This window comes from Ananas comosus, linkage group 5 (genome assembly GCF_001540865.1).
Source record: "Ananas comosus cultivar F153 linkage group 5, ASM154086v1, whole genome shotgun sequence".
Taxonomy (NCBI): domain Eukaryota; kingdom Viridiplantae; phylum Streptophyta; class Magnoliopsida; order Poales; family Bromeliaceae; genus Ananas; species Ananas comosus.
Window position 1 is genome coordinate 5023782 of NC_033625.1, and position 19326 is coordinate 5043107.

General features: G+C 35.8%; 4 protein-coding genes across 7 annotated transcripts; 2 read left to right on the plus strand and 2 right to left on the minus strand.

Annotated features, from left to right (window-relative positions):
* Positions 260 to 2460, minus strand: LOC109710004. Of its 2 annotated transcripts, none has more exons than XM_020232416.1 (3): positions 2366 to 2460; positions 2217 to 2265; positions 260 to 1165 (listed from the first exon to the last, which is right to left on the minus strand). In XM_020232416.1, exons 2-3 carry the CDS (start codon positions 2253 to 2255, stop codon positions 482 to 484), a joined length of 723 nt encoding a protein of 240 aa, XP_020088005.1. In that variant the 5' UTR covers positions 2256 to 2265; positions 2366 to 2460; the 3' UTR covers positions 260 to 481. The 2 variants fall into 2 exon arrangements, with proteins under 2 accessions (XP_020088005.1, XP_020088006.1); XM_020232417.1 differs by having other exon boundaries at positions 2217 to 2291; positions 2366 to 2384.
* LOC109710315 (disease resistance protein RGA2-like) lies at positions 6263 to 8201 on the plus strand. The gene is made up of 2 exons (XM_020232825.1): positions 6263 to 8119; positions 8196 to 8201. Exons 1-2 carry the CDS (start codon positions 6359 to 6361, stop codon positions 8199 to 8201), a joined length of 1767 nt encoding a protein of 588 aa, XP_020088414.1. The 5' UTR covers positions 6263 to 6358.
* Positions 8192 to 11650, plus strand: LOC109710975 (putative disease resistance protein RGA4). Its single transcript, XM_020233811.1, has 2 exons — positions 8192 to 10616; positions 11005 to 11650. The coding sequence occupies exon 1, from the start codon at positions 8237 to 8239 to the stop codon at positions 10514 to 10516; it is 2280 nt and encodes a 759-aa protein (XP_020089400.1). The 5' UTR covers positions 8192 to 8236; the 3' UTR covers positions 10517 to 10616; positions 11005 to 11650.
* Positions 11753 to 16186, minus strand: LOC109710976 (transcription factor bHLH128-like). 3 transcript variants are annotated; one of them, XM_020233814.1, is made up of 7 exons: positions 15916 to 16186; positions 13926 to 14206; positions 13279 to 13410; positions 13033 to 13098; positions 12754 to 12822; positions 12375 to 12424; positions 11753 to 12115 (listed from the first exon to the last, which is right to left on the minus strand). In XM_020233814.1, exons 1-6 carry the CDS (start codon positions 16124 to 16126, stop codon positions 12413 to 12415), a joined length of 771 nt encoding a protein of 256 aa, XP_020089403.1. In that variant the 5' UTR covers positions 16127 to 16186; the 3' UTR covers positions 11753 to 12115; positions 12375 to 12412. The 3 variants fall into 3 exon arrangements, with proteins under 3 accessions (XP_020089403.1, XP_020089401.1, XP_020089402.1); XM_020233812.1 differs by lacking the exon at positions 12375 to 12424 and having other exon boundaries at positions 15916 to 16183; XM_020233813.1 differs by lacking the exon at positions 12375 to 12424 and having other exon boundaries at positions 13926 to 14203; positions 15916 to 16182.

A 19326-nucleotide genomic window follows, 5' to 3' on the forward strand; every position in this document is an offset into this window, starting at 1 on the left:
CTTATTTCCGAAAACAACCAAATTTTCATCCAAATACAAAACTGAACTAGTTCTTGCTTATACTTAAGCTTGTACCTATCCCTGCTATAAGCTAGTTCTTACTTATATCCGAATCAAACGAAACCCAAGGAAATATATATATATATATATATTTTATCTGTTTTCGGCCTACACGGCTTAACGCTATACACACTTCGCTAGCAACCAAAAAGGATCAGTATTATGTTGGGATTACGAAAGTTAACAAACATTCACTCTATCAGCAATGATTCAAACAAGCTCATTCAGTGCCAAACACAAATGAATTCCCATCAAAAGATACAAAAACGCTACAAGAACTGCTTGTATTTCCTCCCATCATCATGATCTTCAACTCCTTGTACAGCAACTCCATAGAAAAAGAAGAAAATGACACAATATACTTATTATATATGCACACTCATGGTTTGATACAACAACTACTAGTTTCCTCTCTCTCTCTCTACACAGACCTCAAATGCCACCCCTCATCAAACAACTCCAAAATTTGATCCTTCACCACCCCTTTTCTTCCGCCGCCACTGTCGCCGCCGCGGCCGCTGCCTCTCTGGCTCTGATCCTCCGCCACCTCGACAATCTCCAAAACCTCGATGATCTCCTTACGACTCTTCTCAACCTCCCTTATCCCCTCACATTCTCTCTTACAATCCTCTTCCCGCCGCTCGCCCTCCTCGCACTTTATATCTACAATGATGTCTCTCTCATCGTTGCTTGGACTCGACATCATACCCAATTTCTCCATCGCGACATCGATCACCGGCAGTTGGTGGAGAAAAACAAGAAGCTCGTCGACGGCATCATTGAAAAATTTAGGAAAAGAGTCTGCGAGGAGGGCGAGCTCGTCGATCTTCGCGAAGATAATTGTAGATGGCGGGAAAATTGACATGGTTATGTTTTCGAACTTCACGACTACGCTATCGAAGAACGAGAGGATCGAAAGGCATTGCAGAAGCAAGGGGTGTAACATGGGACGTGTCGTGGATGCAACTCTTTTTGCGAGAGAGCCTATGGGGCCATGCATCTCTTCGACTCTTCGGTAAGTGGTGTCGGCAATGGCTAAGATGGAAGATGCATAGCTGAATAGTAGATGATGCCGCGGTTCGAGTGTCGATGTTACTGAAGAACCCTGTTATCGTCAGAAAAGATCAAAACAGATTTGATTGTGTATCGGAGGCGTCAATCGAAAATCAAAATTCGAAATTCAAATGGGAATTTAAGGAGATGCCTAAACAAATGGAAGTTGAAGGCGCGTCAATCAAAAGACGAAGAAAAAGAAAAAAGATTAGGAATTACTATTTCTTGGTACATTTGTCCTTCCTATAGAAGAACTTGGAACAAACATGGCTAACATTTTTCTCTTCCCTCCTCTTTGGGAAGAAATTTTTCAACAGGTGGTTTTGTTATTTCCGGAGTAAAATAGATCAAATTCTAATCAGATACAATGTGTTTTTTTTTTTTTTTTTTACAGCAATAAAAATAGCTCCGAACCGATTATCAATAGAGCAGGTGGTAAAAAATTGAATGATTGATACCCGAGATCTTAAGTTCGAAGCCTTATCACTTCATATTTTCAGTTAAGTTCATTTCTGAAAAAAAATGAATGAAACAAATAATATATTATTTTTTTCTCTCAAAAAGAAAAAACAAAAACAAAACCAAAGTTCATTTTGAATGGAATCTTTTTGATTTTATCATTCCCCAAAAAAAAAAAATAAAACAAAAAACGAATCTATTCAAGAGAAGGGATTAAAATCAGACCAACAAGGGAATGTCAACAAAAAAAAAAAAAGTTTAGAGGGCTATTTTAAATGGCTTGATCTAATTGAAAAGGTCTCTATGCATTTTTACCATAAATTTATCCAAGATTAATATCCTGTTCTAAGTGCTACCATGCATAATTTTCTTTCTGATTAAAGTCAAGATCAATCTAACAGGAATATAATACAAAATTTAACCATTTAAATCTTAGTATTTGTAGAAAATGACCCTATTAAAATTATATTTAACTGGTACAACAATAAAATTTCTCTAAAGCTTTCTCTTCATTAAATTAAAAAGCATACTAAGGAAAAAAAAAATGCTAAGAATTAGAAAAAGAGGGGGCAAAAAGCTACAATTATTAATAAAAAAAATCAGGAATAAATTGATTGGAAAATTGAGGCTAAAAAGAAGCTTACCATTTCATTATATTCCTCCTCCTCAGTTACCTGATCCATTAATTACCACCTTCATTTAAATAAACAAAAAAAACCCTGCAAATTAAATTTAAGTAACAAATACCATAAATTTAACCACCCAAAAACGAAATAGTATAACCAAAACTAACCTCTCAAATTATTCAAGCAACAAATTCCCTTTTCTCTTTTTTTTTTTTTTTGTTTTTTTTTTCTTGTTGCTGGAGTGAGAGAGAGAGAGGGAGAGAGAGAGAGAGAGGGAGTAGTGGCTTGGAATGAATTGTGGGTTGGTGATGGTTATCTTGATGAACCACGCCTTCGGTTTTGGCGGGAATCGGCCACGTGGCGGTCGTGACTGCTGAATCATCACAAACACCAAGAATTTATTACAGATAAAAAATTTTATTTTAAAAATAGTCTCGATAAAATTATAATTGTAAAAATAATTCTATCTCTGCCACGCAGATGCTATGTAAGCGCCACACGGACGGGCTGGGTAGTGGGTCTGGCAAGTTGAACACCGTAAATCATTCACCGTATTCAAACACGGTGAATGGTTTACCGTATTCAGTTAGCTATTCTATCCCGAAAAAGATAGTGTATACATTTAGAATTTATATCAAGCGGCGCGAATAATCAAAAGAAACACGATGAACCATTCTCCGTGTTTGAACACAATGAGGCCCCGTTTGGATACTCCTGAAAACGTAGCATAGTTAAACTATGCTACGGCGGTAGGAAAAATATCCTATGAAGCGTTTGGGAGGAAAAAAAGTAACGTAATTTTTGGAGTATAGTTAAACTATACTCCAAAAAATAGAGTAAAAGTATAATCCACTCTAACCAAAGGAAAAAAATTCCACCATTCTTGAACTCCCTTATTCAAAAAAATGCATCAAGTTCGAACTTTTAAATTTCAACATAAAATTTTAAATTTCAACATAGATTTTAAATTTCAATATAGATTTAAAATTTAAAATTTAAAGTTTAAAATTTGAAATTTGAACTATGAGACTTGAGATTTGAAATTTCAAATTTAAAATTTGAAATTTGAAATTTAAATTTTAAATTTTAAATTTTAAAAGTTAAAATTTAAAATTTAAAGTTTGAAATTTAAAATTTAAAATTTAAAATTTAAAATTTAAAAAATCTCCAAATTCCAAATTTCAAATTTCAAATTTTAAATAAAAATTTCAAATATAAATTTTAATTAAATTTTAAATTTTAAATTTTAAACTTAAATTTAAATTTTAACTTTTAAATTTAAATTTAAAATTTAAAGTTTGAAATTTAAAATTTAAAATTTAAAATTTTGAAATTTCAAATCTCAAGTCTCATAGTTCAAATTTCAAATTTTAAACTTAAATTTTAAATTTATTTTTTAAACTTTAAATTTTAAATATTTTTTAAATTTAAAATTCTAATATCAAATTTCAAATTTTAAATCTTAAATTTTTTATTTTAAAATTTTAAATTTAAAAATTTAAAAATTTAAAAATTAAATTTAGATTTTTAAATTTTAAATTTTAAATTTTAAATTTGTAAATTTCAAATTTGAAAATTTAAAATTTAAAATTTAAAATTCAAAATTCAAAATTCAAAATTTCACATTTCACATATCAAATTTTAAATTTTAACTTTTTTTTGAAATTTTAAATTTTAACTTTTAATCTTAAAATTTAGAAAAATTCTGTGAAATTGTACAATGCGTATCCAAACAGTTTAAAAATTAAATCCGTGAAATTTTTTAGAGTTGCAGGATTCTCTATTTTATTTAGACCGAAACCACAGTTTATAAATTCCGTGGAGATATTTTACTATGTATCCAAACAGGCCCTGAATGGTTCACCATGTTCAACTTGCCAAGCAAGTGTCCAGCCCGCCCACGTGGCGCTTGCGTAGCACATGCGTGACAGGGATAAGATCATTTTTTTAATTATAAATTTGTCGAGACTATTTTTAAAAAATATTTTCAAGGGGACTATTTGCAAAAAAAGGCCCAGTGATGTTTATAGTAGGCCTGGCAATTCGGTTCGCGAGTTACTTCGTTTTCGGGTTTGAAATGAGTTCATAATCAAACGTCGAGACGAACGTGAGTTGAGAGAACTTCGCCGGTGTTCGGCTTCATATAGTTCGCGCGCGTGTTTCACAAATATTTATTATTTGAATTTTGGCTCAATTCAAATATAAAAATACTTATATTTTATAAATTTTAATTATTATATATTAAGATTTTAATGCGATTAACAATTTAATTTACTGTCCGTGAGCTAACTTGCGTTTAGCTTGTTACTAAATAAGTCGAATACAAGCTAAATTTTTTCAGATTGATATTTTAATATGTTGATTTGTGCTCGATTCATTTAATAAACGAGCAAACATGAGAACTACCCCAGCTCGCTCGTGTACGGTTCATTGACGGTTATATTTTTAGGAGTGTAAGACGGGTTGGTACGGGTCATGCGTTGACGGCAAATGTGGGCCGTGCCGTACTGCCGTGCCCTTTGGTGGCACAACATGACTCGACATTTTTTAAAAAATAATGTTTTTATAATTTTTTCTTCTGGGATTAGGGTTGCTAATGGGTAAGAATATTCAAAATTTTATCTAAATTCGAATTTGAACATAGTAAATTTATTTAATACTAAACAGATATAATTTCGAATAGGGATATAAAAAATAAAAATCTGTCGGATTTGAATTCGGTAGGAATTTTACATTATATATATATATATATATATGATGTTATATTTGAATTTGTGTTTTTTTTTTAAAAAAATAGATTTAACATAATAAGTAAGTTTTGAAATACGATAAAGACAAATCATTATTTCGGGTTCGGATTCAGATTTCGAATTTTTGGTCGGATTCGGGTTTGAATATGGATTTTTGAAGTCCGTCGGATTTATAATTAAAACGGTTCAGATTTCAGGTTTGGTAGTCTGGTCCGGATTTGAATATTTGAAAATCTATTTTGGTTTGATTCGGAGCCAAACCGATCGAACTTTTATTCCAAACCGAAAAACCAACCGAATTGAAAATTTTAGTTCGGTTTGGTTCGGTCAATTTGGGCTTTTCTAAGTTGGGCATTCAAGATTATAATATAGTCCAACGATTGAGATTTGCTGATTTCAAGTTAAATTTAATTTATATTAAAAGAATTTAAGAGAAAATAATAACAACAAATTTATTTGACCAAAATAGAAAATTCTATTTTATTTTTTGAAATATTTTCAAACTTAACATATAGTGCTCAGCCTATATGTTAATTCGATCGGTTTGGTTCAGTAATTCAATTTTAACCGAATAGTGCTCAGCCTTAGCTTAACGGAGGGTTTCTAACTCCGATTCATTATTCAAGAACAATATTATGCCGTGCGAAAATTTTCTAGTATAATTATAAATAAAAAATTTAATTTTTAGCTTCTTCAAATGTCTGGTTATTTATAATTTGATAGGATAATATATTTCACTTGCGACATTATTTACTTTAGTTTGAAAAAATTGACTTAAAATCTAAATACGATATTTCGTTCTAAATATTTGATCGCAATCCTTATTAATCAAATATACAAATTTTTTGAATAAATTAAAAAATAGGAAAAACTTCAAAAACCTCCCTTGTGTTTTCACTCTTTCTCACTTTAGTACCATGTGGTTTAAAGCGTATCAAGTTAGTACCCCGTGGTTTCGCATTTTCTCACTTTAGTACCCTGTGGTTTAAAGTATATCAAGTTAGTACCCTATAGTTTCGCATTTTCTCACTTTAGTAACATGTGATTTAATATTTTATTAAGAAAAAAATAAAACCACAGAGTACTAATTTGATACAAAAATAAAATCACAGGTACTAACTTGATGCAAAAATAAAATCACAAAGTACTAACTTGATACACTTTAAACCACAGAATACTAAAGTGAGAAAGTGCGAAACCATATGATACTAATTTGATATACTTTAAACTATAAGATACTAAAATAAAAAAGTGTGAAACGACACGAGGGTTTTTGAAGTTTTTCCTAAAAAATATATATCAAACAAAATATGGAGGAAGTTGCAACGTAATGGACTTTGCTTGCAAAAAGGTTTTAGTCACTTCCACAACGACTTCTGAGTCAACAAACTTCTCCATCAACTTAATTATATGAAAAAAAAAAAAAAAAAACATCTCCTTCCTCATCACCACTACATCTTTCTTCTTCTTCTTCTTCTTCTTCTTCTTCTTCATCATCATCTTCATCTTCTTTGTTTAATTACTATGGCTGAGTTAACAATCTTAGGATGGTTTGCAACTCCAATCATAGAAGCCATGGTTCACAAGGCACACTCCTACATATCAAACCACTTGCACCTGCACCCATGCATGGAGGATGATGATGAGCTCCGTGCTCTTGAGTCCACCCTCACCCAAATCCTCTCCGTCGTCTCCGTCGCCGAGTCGCTGCCGATCGCCGTCAACAGCGCCAGCCACCACCGCGCGCTGCTTCGACAGCTGAGGGACGCCGCCTACGAGGCGGAGGACCTTCTCGACGAGTTCGGGTACCTGCTCCTCAGGGCCAAGGTGGAGTCCAAGATCATGGTGTTGTTATCCCCTCCCCTTGCTGATAAATTTAGACACAAGCTGAAGAAGATACTGAAGAAGCTGGATCGAGTTAATGCCTCCGCGGAGAGGCTCCTCCATGTTGTTGGATTAGAAAATGGGAATCCTAGCATCACTAGTGCAAGTGCTCCACCTCAACAACATGAAGCAGTTATTGCGCGGCGCGCCACGAGCTCCTTCTTGCTCGAAAACCAAGTTTTCGGTCGGGACAAGGAGCAAGACGAGATGTTGAAGTTGCTGCTTGAGCGCGACAGCCGAACAGGCCTCGTCATTTCTGTGATCGGAGATGGAGGCGTCGGGAAGACTACTCTTGCTCAGATAGTTTACAACGACCGGAGAGTGGCGGACCGTTTCGATCTGCGGATGTGGGTTTGTGTCTCGGAGAATTTCGACTTGTCCAGGCTGACCAGAGAGATCCTCTTGTCAGCGTGCGATGATGCGAACGGCTGCTTGCTGAATCTCGACAAGCTTCAGGAGCAGCTCAAGAAGAGAGTAGCGTCGAAGAGGTTTCTGCTTGTGTTAGATGATGTGTGGAATGATGAGAGGATCGAGGAGTGGGAGAACAAGGACAGATGGAGGAAGCTTCTCGCGCCGCTACGATTTGGTGGCCGAGGAAGCAAAATAATCGTGACCACTCGATTGAAAATGGTCGCGAGAATGCTCGACGCTGAGAATTCAATCCACTTGAAGGGACTAGGAGAGGATGATTTTTGGTTGCTCTTCAAGAAGCATGCCTTTGGCTCGGCACAGCACAATGAGAATTCAGAACTGCAAGAAGTAGGCAAACAGATCGTGGAGAAGCTACAGGGGTCGCCTCTCGGGGCGAAGGTGGTCGGGGGAATTCTGAACACTGAAATGAGCGTTGAGAATTGGAAGCGTGTTCTGAGAAGTCCAACATGGGATGGCATCATGCCTGTTCTCAGATTAAGCTATCGAAATCTGCCGTCGCACCTTCAGCGTTGCTTCGCTTACTGCAGTATCTTCCCCAAAGACTGGAAGTTTGAGCCGGATAGCCTGATTTACATGTGGATGGGACAGGGCTTCCTTCGACCCGAAGAAGGGAGCAACACCAGGATGGAAGAGGTCGGGAGAATCTACTTCTTCGATTTGCTGGCAAGATCTTTCTTTCAGATACTCGAGCACAATTACACGACGTACTACGTCATGCACGACATGATACATGACTTAGCTCAATCTGTTTCTAAGGAAGAGTGTTTCAGAATCGAGGGGAGCAATGAGCAAAAGATCCCATCTACTGTCCGCCACTTATCGATCAACACTGATGTTCTAACACAGCTTGAGAAGGTATGTGAATTGAAAAACTTGCGCACTCTTGCATTCTTCTGCTATGACCATTTTGTTCCTAGCCATGTGTTCAAAGAGTTGAGAAGCATAAGAGTGCTAGATCTAACAGGGTGCGACATGGAACGATTACCCAAGACCGTTGGGCGATTGATACACTTGAGATACCTAGCATTGTGCAGTACGCTAGCAACACTGCCGTCGTCACTCTGTAGGCTTTACAATCTACAGGTGTTGAATACTTCTAAGTGGTGCTGGTCTGGCCGGTTCCCACAAAACATGAACAAACTGTGTAACTTACAACATTTGAATGTTACCAGTGGATTCATCTCGCAGATTGCTGCAATTGGGAGATTGACTAGTTTACAAGGTTTAGCTGAATTTCATGTTCAGAGGAAGAAGGGGCACAAAATAGTTGAGCTGAAGGACATGAATGAGCTTCGAGAATCGCTGGAGATCAAGAATCTCGAGAATGTAAAGAGCAAGGCAGAGGCCGTTGAGGCTAAATTGAATCAAAAGCAGCACATCAGATCACTGAGGTTAGAGTGGGGCTCCTCTATGAAGGTCGTGAGGAACGGTGATGAAGTTCTCGAAGGCCTCAAACCACATCCTGATCTCGAAAGGCTCGACATCATACGCTACTACGGTATCAATTCTCCAAGTTGGCTAGAAACAAATTGGCTATTCAATCTCAAATCTGTGATTCTTACCAATTGCAAGTTTTGGGTCTCTCTCCCCCCTCTTGGGCAGCTGCCCAGTCTCAGGGTTCTGAAAATTAGTGGCATGGAAGCTGTAAAGCAAATTAGTTCTGAATTCTATGGCAGTGAAAACCTAAAAGGGTTTCCGATGTTGGAGTTCTTAAAACTTGAATGTATGCCGCTTCTACTTGAGTGGCATGGCGTAGAAGAATACCCATTGTTTCCTTCTCTACGCGATCTTGAGATTAAGAGATGCCAAAAGCTAATTCAAATACCTACTCTTGCCACGCATGCGAACATGTCGATAGTTGATGTTGGACCGATTAATAATCTAGAGTTCTCCTTGTCGCCATCTCCAGACAATCTCTTTACTTTGAACTTATGTACTTCCACTATCTGCCTCGACAACTATCTCGACCGCCGCTTGTTTGGGGCCATTGATGTGTTGAACTTAGATATGATCTATAAAGCTTCAGTTTCCACTATAGATCTTCAAGCATTCACGTCTCTCAGGCAACTGAAACTATCACACTGTACTCAATTAGTGATATCCGAAACACCAAAGGAAGAGACCATTCACAGCATCTTGCCGCCATTGCTCAATTACCTCAACATTGATTCTTGCGGGGTGACAGATGAGGCATTATCTTGTTGCCTGTGTAACCTTACTTGCCTTTCCTTTTTAGAGATAAGAAGTTGCCATCAACTTGTATCGCTTCCTTCAGCACCGATTTTGTGTCAACTAACAGCACTCAAAGTATTGCATATCAAGAACTGCGACACATTAGTATCGTTGGGAGGTCTACATGTTCTTACTTCGCTTACAGAGCTTATACTGACACATTGCCCAAATGTCTTGGCATCAACGATCAGTGAAGAGGACGACAGCAGCACCAGTCTTCTGCCTTCTTCACTGATGTCTATCGAGATCAACTCATGCGGCCTCATAGACTCAGCGTTATCCAAATGCCTGCAGAACCTCGTCTCTCTTTCCACATTGAAGATCTACGGATGCCATCGAATTACATCGCTACCTTCGACAAGCGTGATGCGCCACTTGACAGCATTAAAGCACTTAAATATTTGGTGCTGCCCGGTCCTGACATTGCTTGGCGGGTTACAAAACCTCTCCTCCCTCGAAATGCTTCAAATTTTAAATTGCCCTCAGCTTCTGCAATCTGTGAATAGACAAGAAGATGGCGATGACATTTTACCCCCATCGATCAAGTTGTTGGAACTCCATTCCTGCGGTGTTAATGACAATTCTTTGACCCTATGTCTGCAAAACCTCACCTCTCTTTCCAAATTGAGCATAGAAGGCTGCAACAACATCACATCTCTCCCATCGGATGCCGTGATGTGCCGTCTGACAGCGCTAGGAGAACTGAGCATCGACGACTGTAAGGAGCTGATGTCAGCTGCAGGACTAACAGCGCTAATCAACCTCAGATGCCTTAACATTGAAAGATGCTTCAAGCTTGATTCCATGGCCTTGCTAGCTGACCTGAGGAGCGTTTCGTCACTTAAGGACCTGAACATAATGGACGGATCGGAGATCCAATCGCTTCCTGATAATGGCCTGCCACCTTCTCTCGAATATTTCAGCTTGCTTCAATGTCATCCAGAGTTAAAAATGCAGATATTAAACAAAAACGGACCGGACTGGAACAAGATCTCGCACATTTCACAAATCATCTGTTGAGCATATCTTCAGATGGAACTATGGAAGGTTTCTCTGAAAAGCAGGTTTAGCAGCATCATCTCATTTCATGAGTCAGAAACCGACAACATAACTCGTGATTCTCCCTGTTAGATATGACTCGAAATCTATTATCGACTCAGGTTCGGGTTTACAACTCGCCGACAGCTTCGCGGTGCGACCAAATTGGAAAATTAAATTGTAAAGGGAAAATGAATGTCTGTGGTGGGTAGCGGAGGGCTCAGATCCGAAACCCGTTATGAATTTTTCTCTTCGTTTTTGCCCTAGAGGTGTGTGATTGTGGTTGGTTGTAATCTGAAGAACATTGTATTCCCCTTCGTTTCGATAGTGAAGTTCTCTCCTCCCTCGCCCTTGGTTTTTTCCCTGCAAAGGGTTTTCCACATAAATCTGTGTGTGTTATATTTATTTTCTGCTTGTGGTTTGAGTGTTTCGTATTCGCTATTTTTCGTTTTCGTGCGTTTGTCGTAACACTCTCCATGATTAGAATAGCACTTTATTTGAAAACTCACTCTTCTTATGATATCATCTTACATACTAATTTGTGTACTCGCGGATGCTAATCTTGCTCTATTTGGCTCTATTTTAATTCTGAATCCCAGCACTACATTAATCTGTTAATTGGTGCATGGACCAAAAAATGTATCAGTTGTTTCAGGTTTACCATAGAATAGGAAAATGGTGATGGCTGTGACTAGTTGAAATAATGAAATGGTCACTGAAGTTATCTATTTAGCATGCATCTTTTTGTGTTTGAGATAGAGAAAAGAGTTTGCCTAATGTTTTTCTGATCAATCTAGTAATATGATTTGGAGTCCTTTAGTTCTACTTGTATCTGCTTCTCATTTTATCAAACAAGAAGTAATTAACCCATAATTGGCCTTGAGTTTGTGCTGTTTATTAATGGTATCATTTGTTTTGAGTTCATCTTGATACGACGGCTACAGATGTCATCAAGCTAGTTTAATTCAACTTGGACTGGGGCTTCATTTGTTATTTTTGCCATACTTCTGTTTTTCTGAACGCAAATTTTATGTGATTGGATGTGTTAGTGAATGGACTTCTTTGTTATTGTCATTATTGGTTGGTTTCCAATACATCTGGTCTAATAAAGAACAACATCATTTCAAAAAATGCAAAGAAGCAAGAACAAAGTGTTGTTCTTTTTTTTTTCAGTCAAACAAACAACACTGACAAATATAGCAGAAACAACAACAAACAAGACGCAAGCTTTTGATTTATAACCGAAAAGGATTAATTTCTCCTCACAAAGACAATAAGATGAAAGGATCAAGGGAGTATCTAAATTACAAACTCAAAGAAGTTCACTAGCTTTACACTAGCAAAAAACCAGTGCTTAACACTAGTTTTATTGCCTATGCTACATTTAGAAAACAAACCCAAGTGAAAGAGAACCTAAGATATTAGCATTGTGCAACTCTTATACATGACTTCCCAATGAATAAAATGTCCTCTCTTTCCAAATTAGCCACTAAATGGCGTAAAAACACCCTAATGCACATGAAGTTTCCAAGCTCAAACCTTGCTTGAGCAAGTGCAATTTGCTTGCTCTTCGTTTAGCTTCTGCGAGAGTAATTTAGAATTAGAAGAGGTTTGCACTGTAAATTTGAAAAGACTTGAAATGTCATATGGAAAAACAAGATAAACATCTTTGAAGCTTTCCTTTTTTCCCCTTTTCAACAAGTATATGCGATTGAGTGCACTGGCAGGTGACAAATTGTTTGCAATTTACATCTTTGGGGATTGTTTGGCGAAAACAAAGTTAGCAGTACATTTCTCTGGTTTCTTTTTCTCTTTAAAGAAAAGAAGTTTGGATGCTAACCAACAATAATAAGTTGATCTGCTGGTATGTTCCATCCCTCAGAATTTGAGCTTTAAAAAAGAAAAATAAAAGTGTAAATAAAATGAGGCCATAGTAAATGCACTGATATTTGGACTCTGGAGTAGATGACAACAAAGTGTGTAATTAGTTGAAATGTGATAGCATATGATCCTGTAACTAAATTTTACCCAAGTGTGAGTTGCAGGTAAACATTCATATTACTAGGGAGTATGCGTATTTTTACTTTATGCCTACTTCAAGGTTTTCTGCAGCTCATGCATTCAATTGGCCATATCTCACATTTTATATTTGTTAAAATGACTTTCTCAAAATAAAAAGGAGTAGAACTGTGTTCATCTGTGCTTAATTTGGTACACACCTGAACTTGGCTCTGCAGATCTTTGATGTATTGGACGGCCAAATCCAACATATCTGATGTGCTTGTTTGCTGTACCTCAAGACGAACAAGAAATTATAACAATAAACTAGTGTCACCGAATTGCTTTTTTTGCTGGAATTTAATCAGTGTTAACTTAGATAGCTTCTAAAATCTTTACTAATGCTAGAAATTTTAGGAGATAGCGATTAGGCAGAATACTGTATCTGAAACCACGTTGACCTTTGTTTAAATAAGGTTAAAGAGTAATTTGTTAATTACCTTGTCCATGTTTGGAACAAGATCCTGTAACTTCCTCAACCTTTTGCTGATCCTTATTCTTCTTTCCTATAAACAATAGAAAATTATCTAATTGGAGTAAGATCACAAAAAGTAAACTTAGCATATGAATATCATCAAAGAAACAATATTCAATCAAGAAAAGTTTGCAACAGATTCAAGTATACAAAGAAGCACACGAAACACCTACTTAAATGACTATTTTTGGTCCATAACAGAAAAAAGTACCCTCTCAGCAATGCTCCGCGGGTGTGTCGCACACCCGCGCTTGGCACGGAGTTTGCAAGCGACGGAATCTTCTTGGATCTGCAGGTAGTTCTCCATCCCGGAGATCTCCAGTGAGGTGCCTTGCAGGCCAATCTGAAGCAATTGATTCAAGTGTTAATGTAGAAAAAGTATTGAAGGGTTTTTGACATATTTGTCACTCAGAAGTTTCACTGTTGCATATGTGTTGTGCTGTTTTGACATATCAAATATGTCATCAAAATATTTGTTATTCAAAATAATGCAAATTTAACTTTCGATCGAGTTCCTTCTGATGATTACCAACATTTGGGGTTTGACTTATAGCTGTTGTGAAGTCCTAGTGATTCTGACTTCTTAGTATTGTAGATTCCACCTACAAGACGATTTATTGTATCCTAGGAGAATAGCTACAGATGATTTAACATTTGTTAACTCGTTTCTAAACTTCTTCTTGCACCCTAATCAACAGACTATAAATACCAAATGCATCGTCAGGAAAAAAAAAGAACAGATGTATTGGACAAGATATTCTAACATTAAGGCACATTCATATAAGGATTCATGAAACATAATTCCTAATGTGCATTTTACTGCTCTCAGAAAGAAATTAAACACCAATGGTTGGTTACCTGCGAGTCCAAGTTACTCATACTAGTGATAATCTCCGCATTGTTATCCTTGGCTCGCTTGCTCGAAGGAGCGGAGAACATGAATGAATTCGTATCATCCCACGAGGTGATGGAGAAATCATTGGAACTCTCTCCTATGTCGGGGATGCTCATCTCTGCAATCTGCGACAGCGAGTCCTGTCGCGAGAAGCTCCATTGAGGCCTTAACTTCTGACTCGCCATCATTGCCTGGACAAACTCGGTGCCTGTTTGAGAGTAGCTCCCTATCCCCCTTGGACCTGCTACAAACCATATCAATAGTTAGTTAAAGTAGTTGAAATAGTGCTAGTCCAAGGAATGATAGTGATTTTTGAAGAACAAAATCACATCTTGTGCTTCAATATAGCAAGATTAGCATTGTGTGTTTGCAAATTGGTTTTTCGCAAATCATACAATTGAGCTAAAAACCTTCCCTCATACATAGAATTTTTAATCCACAGTATCAAAATTTGACACTGAAACAGTAAGAACCTGAAATGAAATAAAAAAGAAACGTTTCATTTTTTTCTTCAATCATCGGAAAAAGGATTGATAAGGACTAATTAATTCACATTCAAATTAATCATTTTGACTGATTGCTTTTACGAGTTATTTTAATCTGGTACGCGCAAAAATTTGAATTTATTCATACAATACTTTTTTGTTTTTATCAAAATCAAATCGAGAATTTAATTTGGCCCAATTGAAAATTTTAGCACAGTTTGAAAAAAAATTATTAACCTTCCAAATTTTGATTTTGGCATCCAACCTTTCAATTTATTTGATTTGAGTTAGTCAACAACATTTTTACTTAAGAATTTGAATGCGTCGTCTAATTTTACACATTTAGTTAGTATACTTTATGCAATTCACACGCCGATAAATTCATTAAATAAGTAATTAAATTAAATTGTAAGGTCAAAGTAATATCGACCGAGTTAAATCAAATAAATTTAAAAGGTAGAGTAAAATCAAAATTTTAAAATTATCCGCACTTAAGGGCATGTTTGTTTCACCGAAACTGAACTTTGGGTTGAAGTGGACTTTGGGTTGAACTGGAGTTCGGTAAAAACTACTTCTTCCCCGCTGTTTGTTTCGTAGTTATGGAAGTGAAGTTCATCAGTTCTGCTATTTGTTTGGTAGGATAATATAAAGCTATAATTTATATATAAATAATAAATATTTTAATAAATAAAAATAATATAATTATATTTTTATATAATTAAAATTTAATTTAAAACAACTAAATTATTTTTTTATACATAAATTATAGTAATACAATAATAAAATTATAAATAAAAAATATTAATACTTCATTAATCAATTTTTATCATATTTTAAATGTACAAACTAAATAAAAAAATATTAAAACTTAACTAATCAATTTTTATCATATTTTAGATATATTAACGGAATAAAAAAATAATTAGTAATATAATTAAATATATGTAAATATAACTAGCTTTATTTATTATTTTATTTTATTTTATTTTTTTCACCACTCTTCACCATAATTGACTTCGGCCTATGATGGAGCGAAGTCAATTATACCGTTTGAGGTTAACTCGAGTTTTGACCGTAACTTTTTTACGACGAACAAAACAACGAAAGTGATCGTTTAAAGCGAAAACCACTTCCCTCCTCTCCACTTTCACCCCACTTCCACCCAAACAAACATGCCCCAAAGGGAATCCTATATACTTTTACCAAAAGGAAAAACAAGACTAAAATAGCAAATTGGAGATTGCCACGTAGGTATGACCCAATCAGTAGGCCCCACTGGGATCTTCCCAACTATAGGCCATTTAAAAGTAGAATTTTTTCCCCATTTTGATTATTACTTCCTACTCTATAGCTCAGTGAACGATATAGATTGACAGAAGTGGCAAAATGAACGGCTAATATTTAAACGGTGCACAGATACAAGTGCGCACAGGGTGCAGGGAAATAAGCTGAGATCCTCAAAACTCACCGTGATCGACCCCGAGATGGGAGAGGAGCCCCGCGGGGGAGCTGCTGTGGCGGACGAGCGCCGCCCTACCCCCTCCCCCCGCGCCGCCGATCACCGAGTCCGCGATCCCCGCGAGGAGCGACCCGGGGGCCGATCCGAACCGGGCCAGCCCGGCCGGCGGCCCCATCGGGCTCGGTTTTTTCCTCCCGTCCGGTTCGAACCGGTTCATCATCCCGATCGAGCTCGAGCTCGAGCTCGAGCTAGAGAGAGAGAGAGAGAGAGAGAGAGAGAAAGAGAGATGCCAATTTGGGAAAATATGGGACACAAGTTAAAGTGTGGTGGGAATTGGAGAGCATTCTCTTTGTCGCCATATATTTGACCAAACTACTCGCATGGACCCGGTCTACACACATCACGCTGTGCACCATTTTTGTGATATGTGGTCCATCTCATCTTTATTTTAAATGCATCAAAATTATTTTTAATTAAATAACTTTAAAATTTATTGAAAATAATTTGTAATTCATAAAAAAAATCTCTATATTTTTATTATAATTATTTTGTACACGAATTTTTATAATGGTAAATCGATTGTTTATATTATCCTTATCTATTAAACTGCTTTGCAAAATAATTTTATTATAAAATTATATTAGCTTATGCTTTGTCAAGCCTGCGAAATACAACAATCTTGCCTTTTCTTTTTTAGAAGAATCACAACGCACTGCAGTATGCAAAAACGAGCGTTGTATTACCCCAAACATAAGCAAATAATATTTTAAATATTTTTTTGAAAATTAATTATTTAATATATTATTGTTAACTTATTAGTGCTTATTGTGGTGCAATGGAATTGGTTTACTCAATGGGGAGCGCAGTCCAAAACGCGTTGGTGATTCTTCAAGCCTTGTCACGATTCTCGCGATTGTAAAATCAAGCACGAGGAGGTGGGGCCCACTGGATGATGCGCACACACTCGTCGTCTACGTGGAGTGGATAGTGGGATCAAGAAAGATGTGCATACCTTCCAAAATAAAAATATTTCTAGATTTTTTTTTTTTGCTAAATCATAAAAACTTTATTCAAAAATTTACACTTTGTCCTCTTAAAATATTTACTTTGATAGTATTTTATTAAGATTCTATTTATATTTTATTATTTATACCTAAAATTTTTCTGAAACTCTCCTTTCTCACCCTCCGCCGCGCCACCGCGCCGGCGCGCCCTCGCCCACCATTCTGTCCATGCTCTCACACTCGCACGCCTCTGCCACCTCACTCTTGCCCTTTTTCTTGCCTATCTCTCTATCCAAGCCCACTCCGAAGAAGATAAAGAGTAATTTGATTATTTTATCACAACGTATCCTCTTGTAAATATTTTTTATTTTTTAAGGGGGTAAAGTAAAAAAAGGGTATTCGCAGGAGGGCTTTCTGTAATTTAGTCTTTTTATTATATTTATTCCCCTAAAAAAATTATAAATAGTTTTAGTAAATTTATATTTGCATATATGGTCATCTCTTTATCACACGAGTACCACGTTGACAATTTTGAATTGAACACGATAATTGAATCACCTTATTTATATTCATACTTTAGTCCTTTTTTTAACTTAGGGGTAATAAAAAAAAATACAAAAGGAAACACGGAGATTGAATTACGGTATTTAAGCACGATGATTGAATCACTGTATTTAACTTAAAAATACCACCTAGTTAGGCGCTCCTGTAGCAAGAAAAGGGCTAAATATACAAATAAAAATTTATTAGGGCTATTTATAAAAAAAAATTTGAGTGGCTAAATATATAAAAAAAAAAACCCAATGTTTCTATGTGCATGCGTCTGAACTTTTAATTTTAATATTTAAATTTTAAAAATTTCATTAAATATTTTAATAATTTTTTTATATCCTGAAGTTAGTAATTACACGGGAGTTTTAACCACTTAATGTAATTTATATAATTTTACATAAAAAAATTGAAAATGGATTTGTTATATTCTTTGTAACTAGAAGAGGAAAAAAAATCTATTTGTATTTTGTGAATATATAAAATTATATGAGAGACATTTGATAAACATGATTTTTAGTTAGTAACTTTTATTTAAAAGAGAGACTTATTAAACTATTTATAAAGTTTAGGATGTCTAATAATCAAAATATGCTATAAGTGAGGGGGTTCTATGCACATTGTTTCCCTAAAAGTAGTAGGGCATGGTGTTGGTGGGTATTTACCAAATTTGCCATTCCATGTGAGAAAGATTGCCACTTGCCTAGACGGGTTTCATATTTTGGGTTTCTTGAGTTTAGTGATTGGATTAATTAAATTTAATAACAGGGACTAGGACTTGGTTAATTATTGTTGAGAAATAACTCTAATGATAGGAATTTGTATTGGGGTAGGGGGGATGAAGGGGGAGTGGGGAAGGGTTTGTTGTTAATTTAGTATTTCTAATTAACTCTAATGGTGGCTTAAATGCACTTTTAAAGGGCAAATAAGCACATGGTAGGGTCGATTTACTTGCCAACGTTGAGATTTGTTGTACTTCTTTAGTGATTAATTAGTCGGCTCGATATGAGCAAAGCAATTTGGCTTAGAATTAAATCTGATACCGTATTATCTCAAATATTTGTTTAGTAAAAAATAGCTCGAGAATATATCTAACAGCGTCATCATTTAATGTGACATCATCAAGATTTGAACCTTATATATAAAATGGAATACGACTAATCCTCTTAATATGATTATAACATTTCGGGTAATGATTAGGGTCAACAGATTAAGAGGATTAACATACTAGAATTAGAATAGTTTTGGACTTGGTAAACCCCGTGAAAAGTGGACATCATAGTTGGTATCAGAACCAATCACTAGCCGAAATTGTATAAAATAAGTCTCGGCTGAGATAGGATCTAGGAATGACAAGTTAAATCAGAATCTGAATGATAAGACTAGTAAGATTAGTCTCATATCATCTGATATTTATGAATATGTTTAAAAATGATGAGAACATTAGGCTTAAAAGGGGGGGAGGGGGGGTGAAGAATGTGACATCCTCATAATTCAGAGTCGTCGTCATCATTATCATCATCATCATCATCATATATATATATATATATATATATATATGAGCTAGAATACTATTAATAGTATTTGGACTATTTTGCTATTAATTTTTTAATTATTAAATCTACACAATCAATCACACCCTTTAGATCATACTATTCAACCAACCACCCACTCAATCATAGAGAGACCACCATTAAATCCCAGGAGACGCTATCATTTTAACCTTACAATTTTTCATCCTAACCCAGCTATAGTATTTTGAACATTGATTAGATTCTAAGAGGTTAAAGGAATTAAGCATATTGGAGATAAAATAATTCTAGAATGGATGATGCCCCTAAAAAGCGTAGCATCACATTTGATTCTT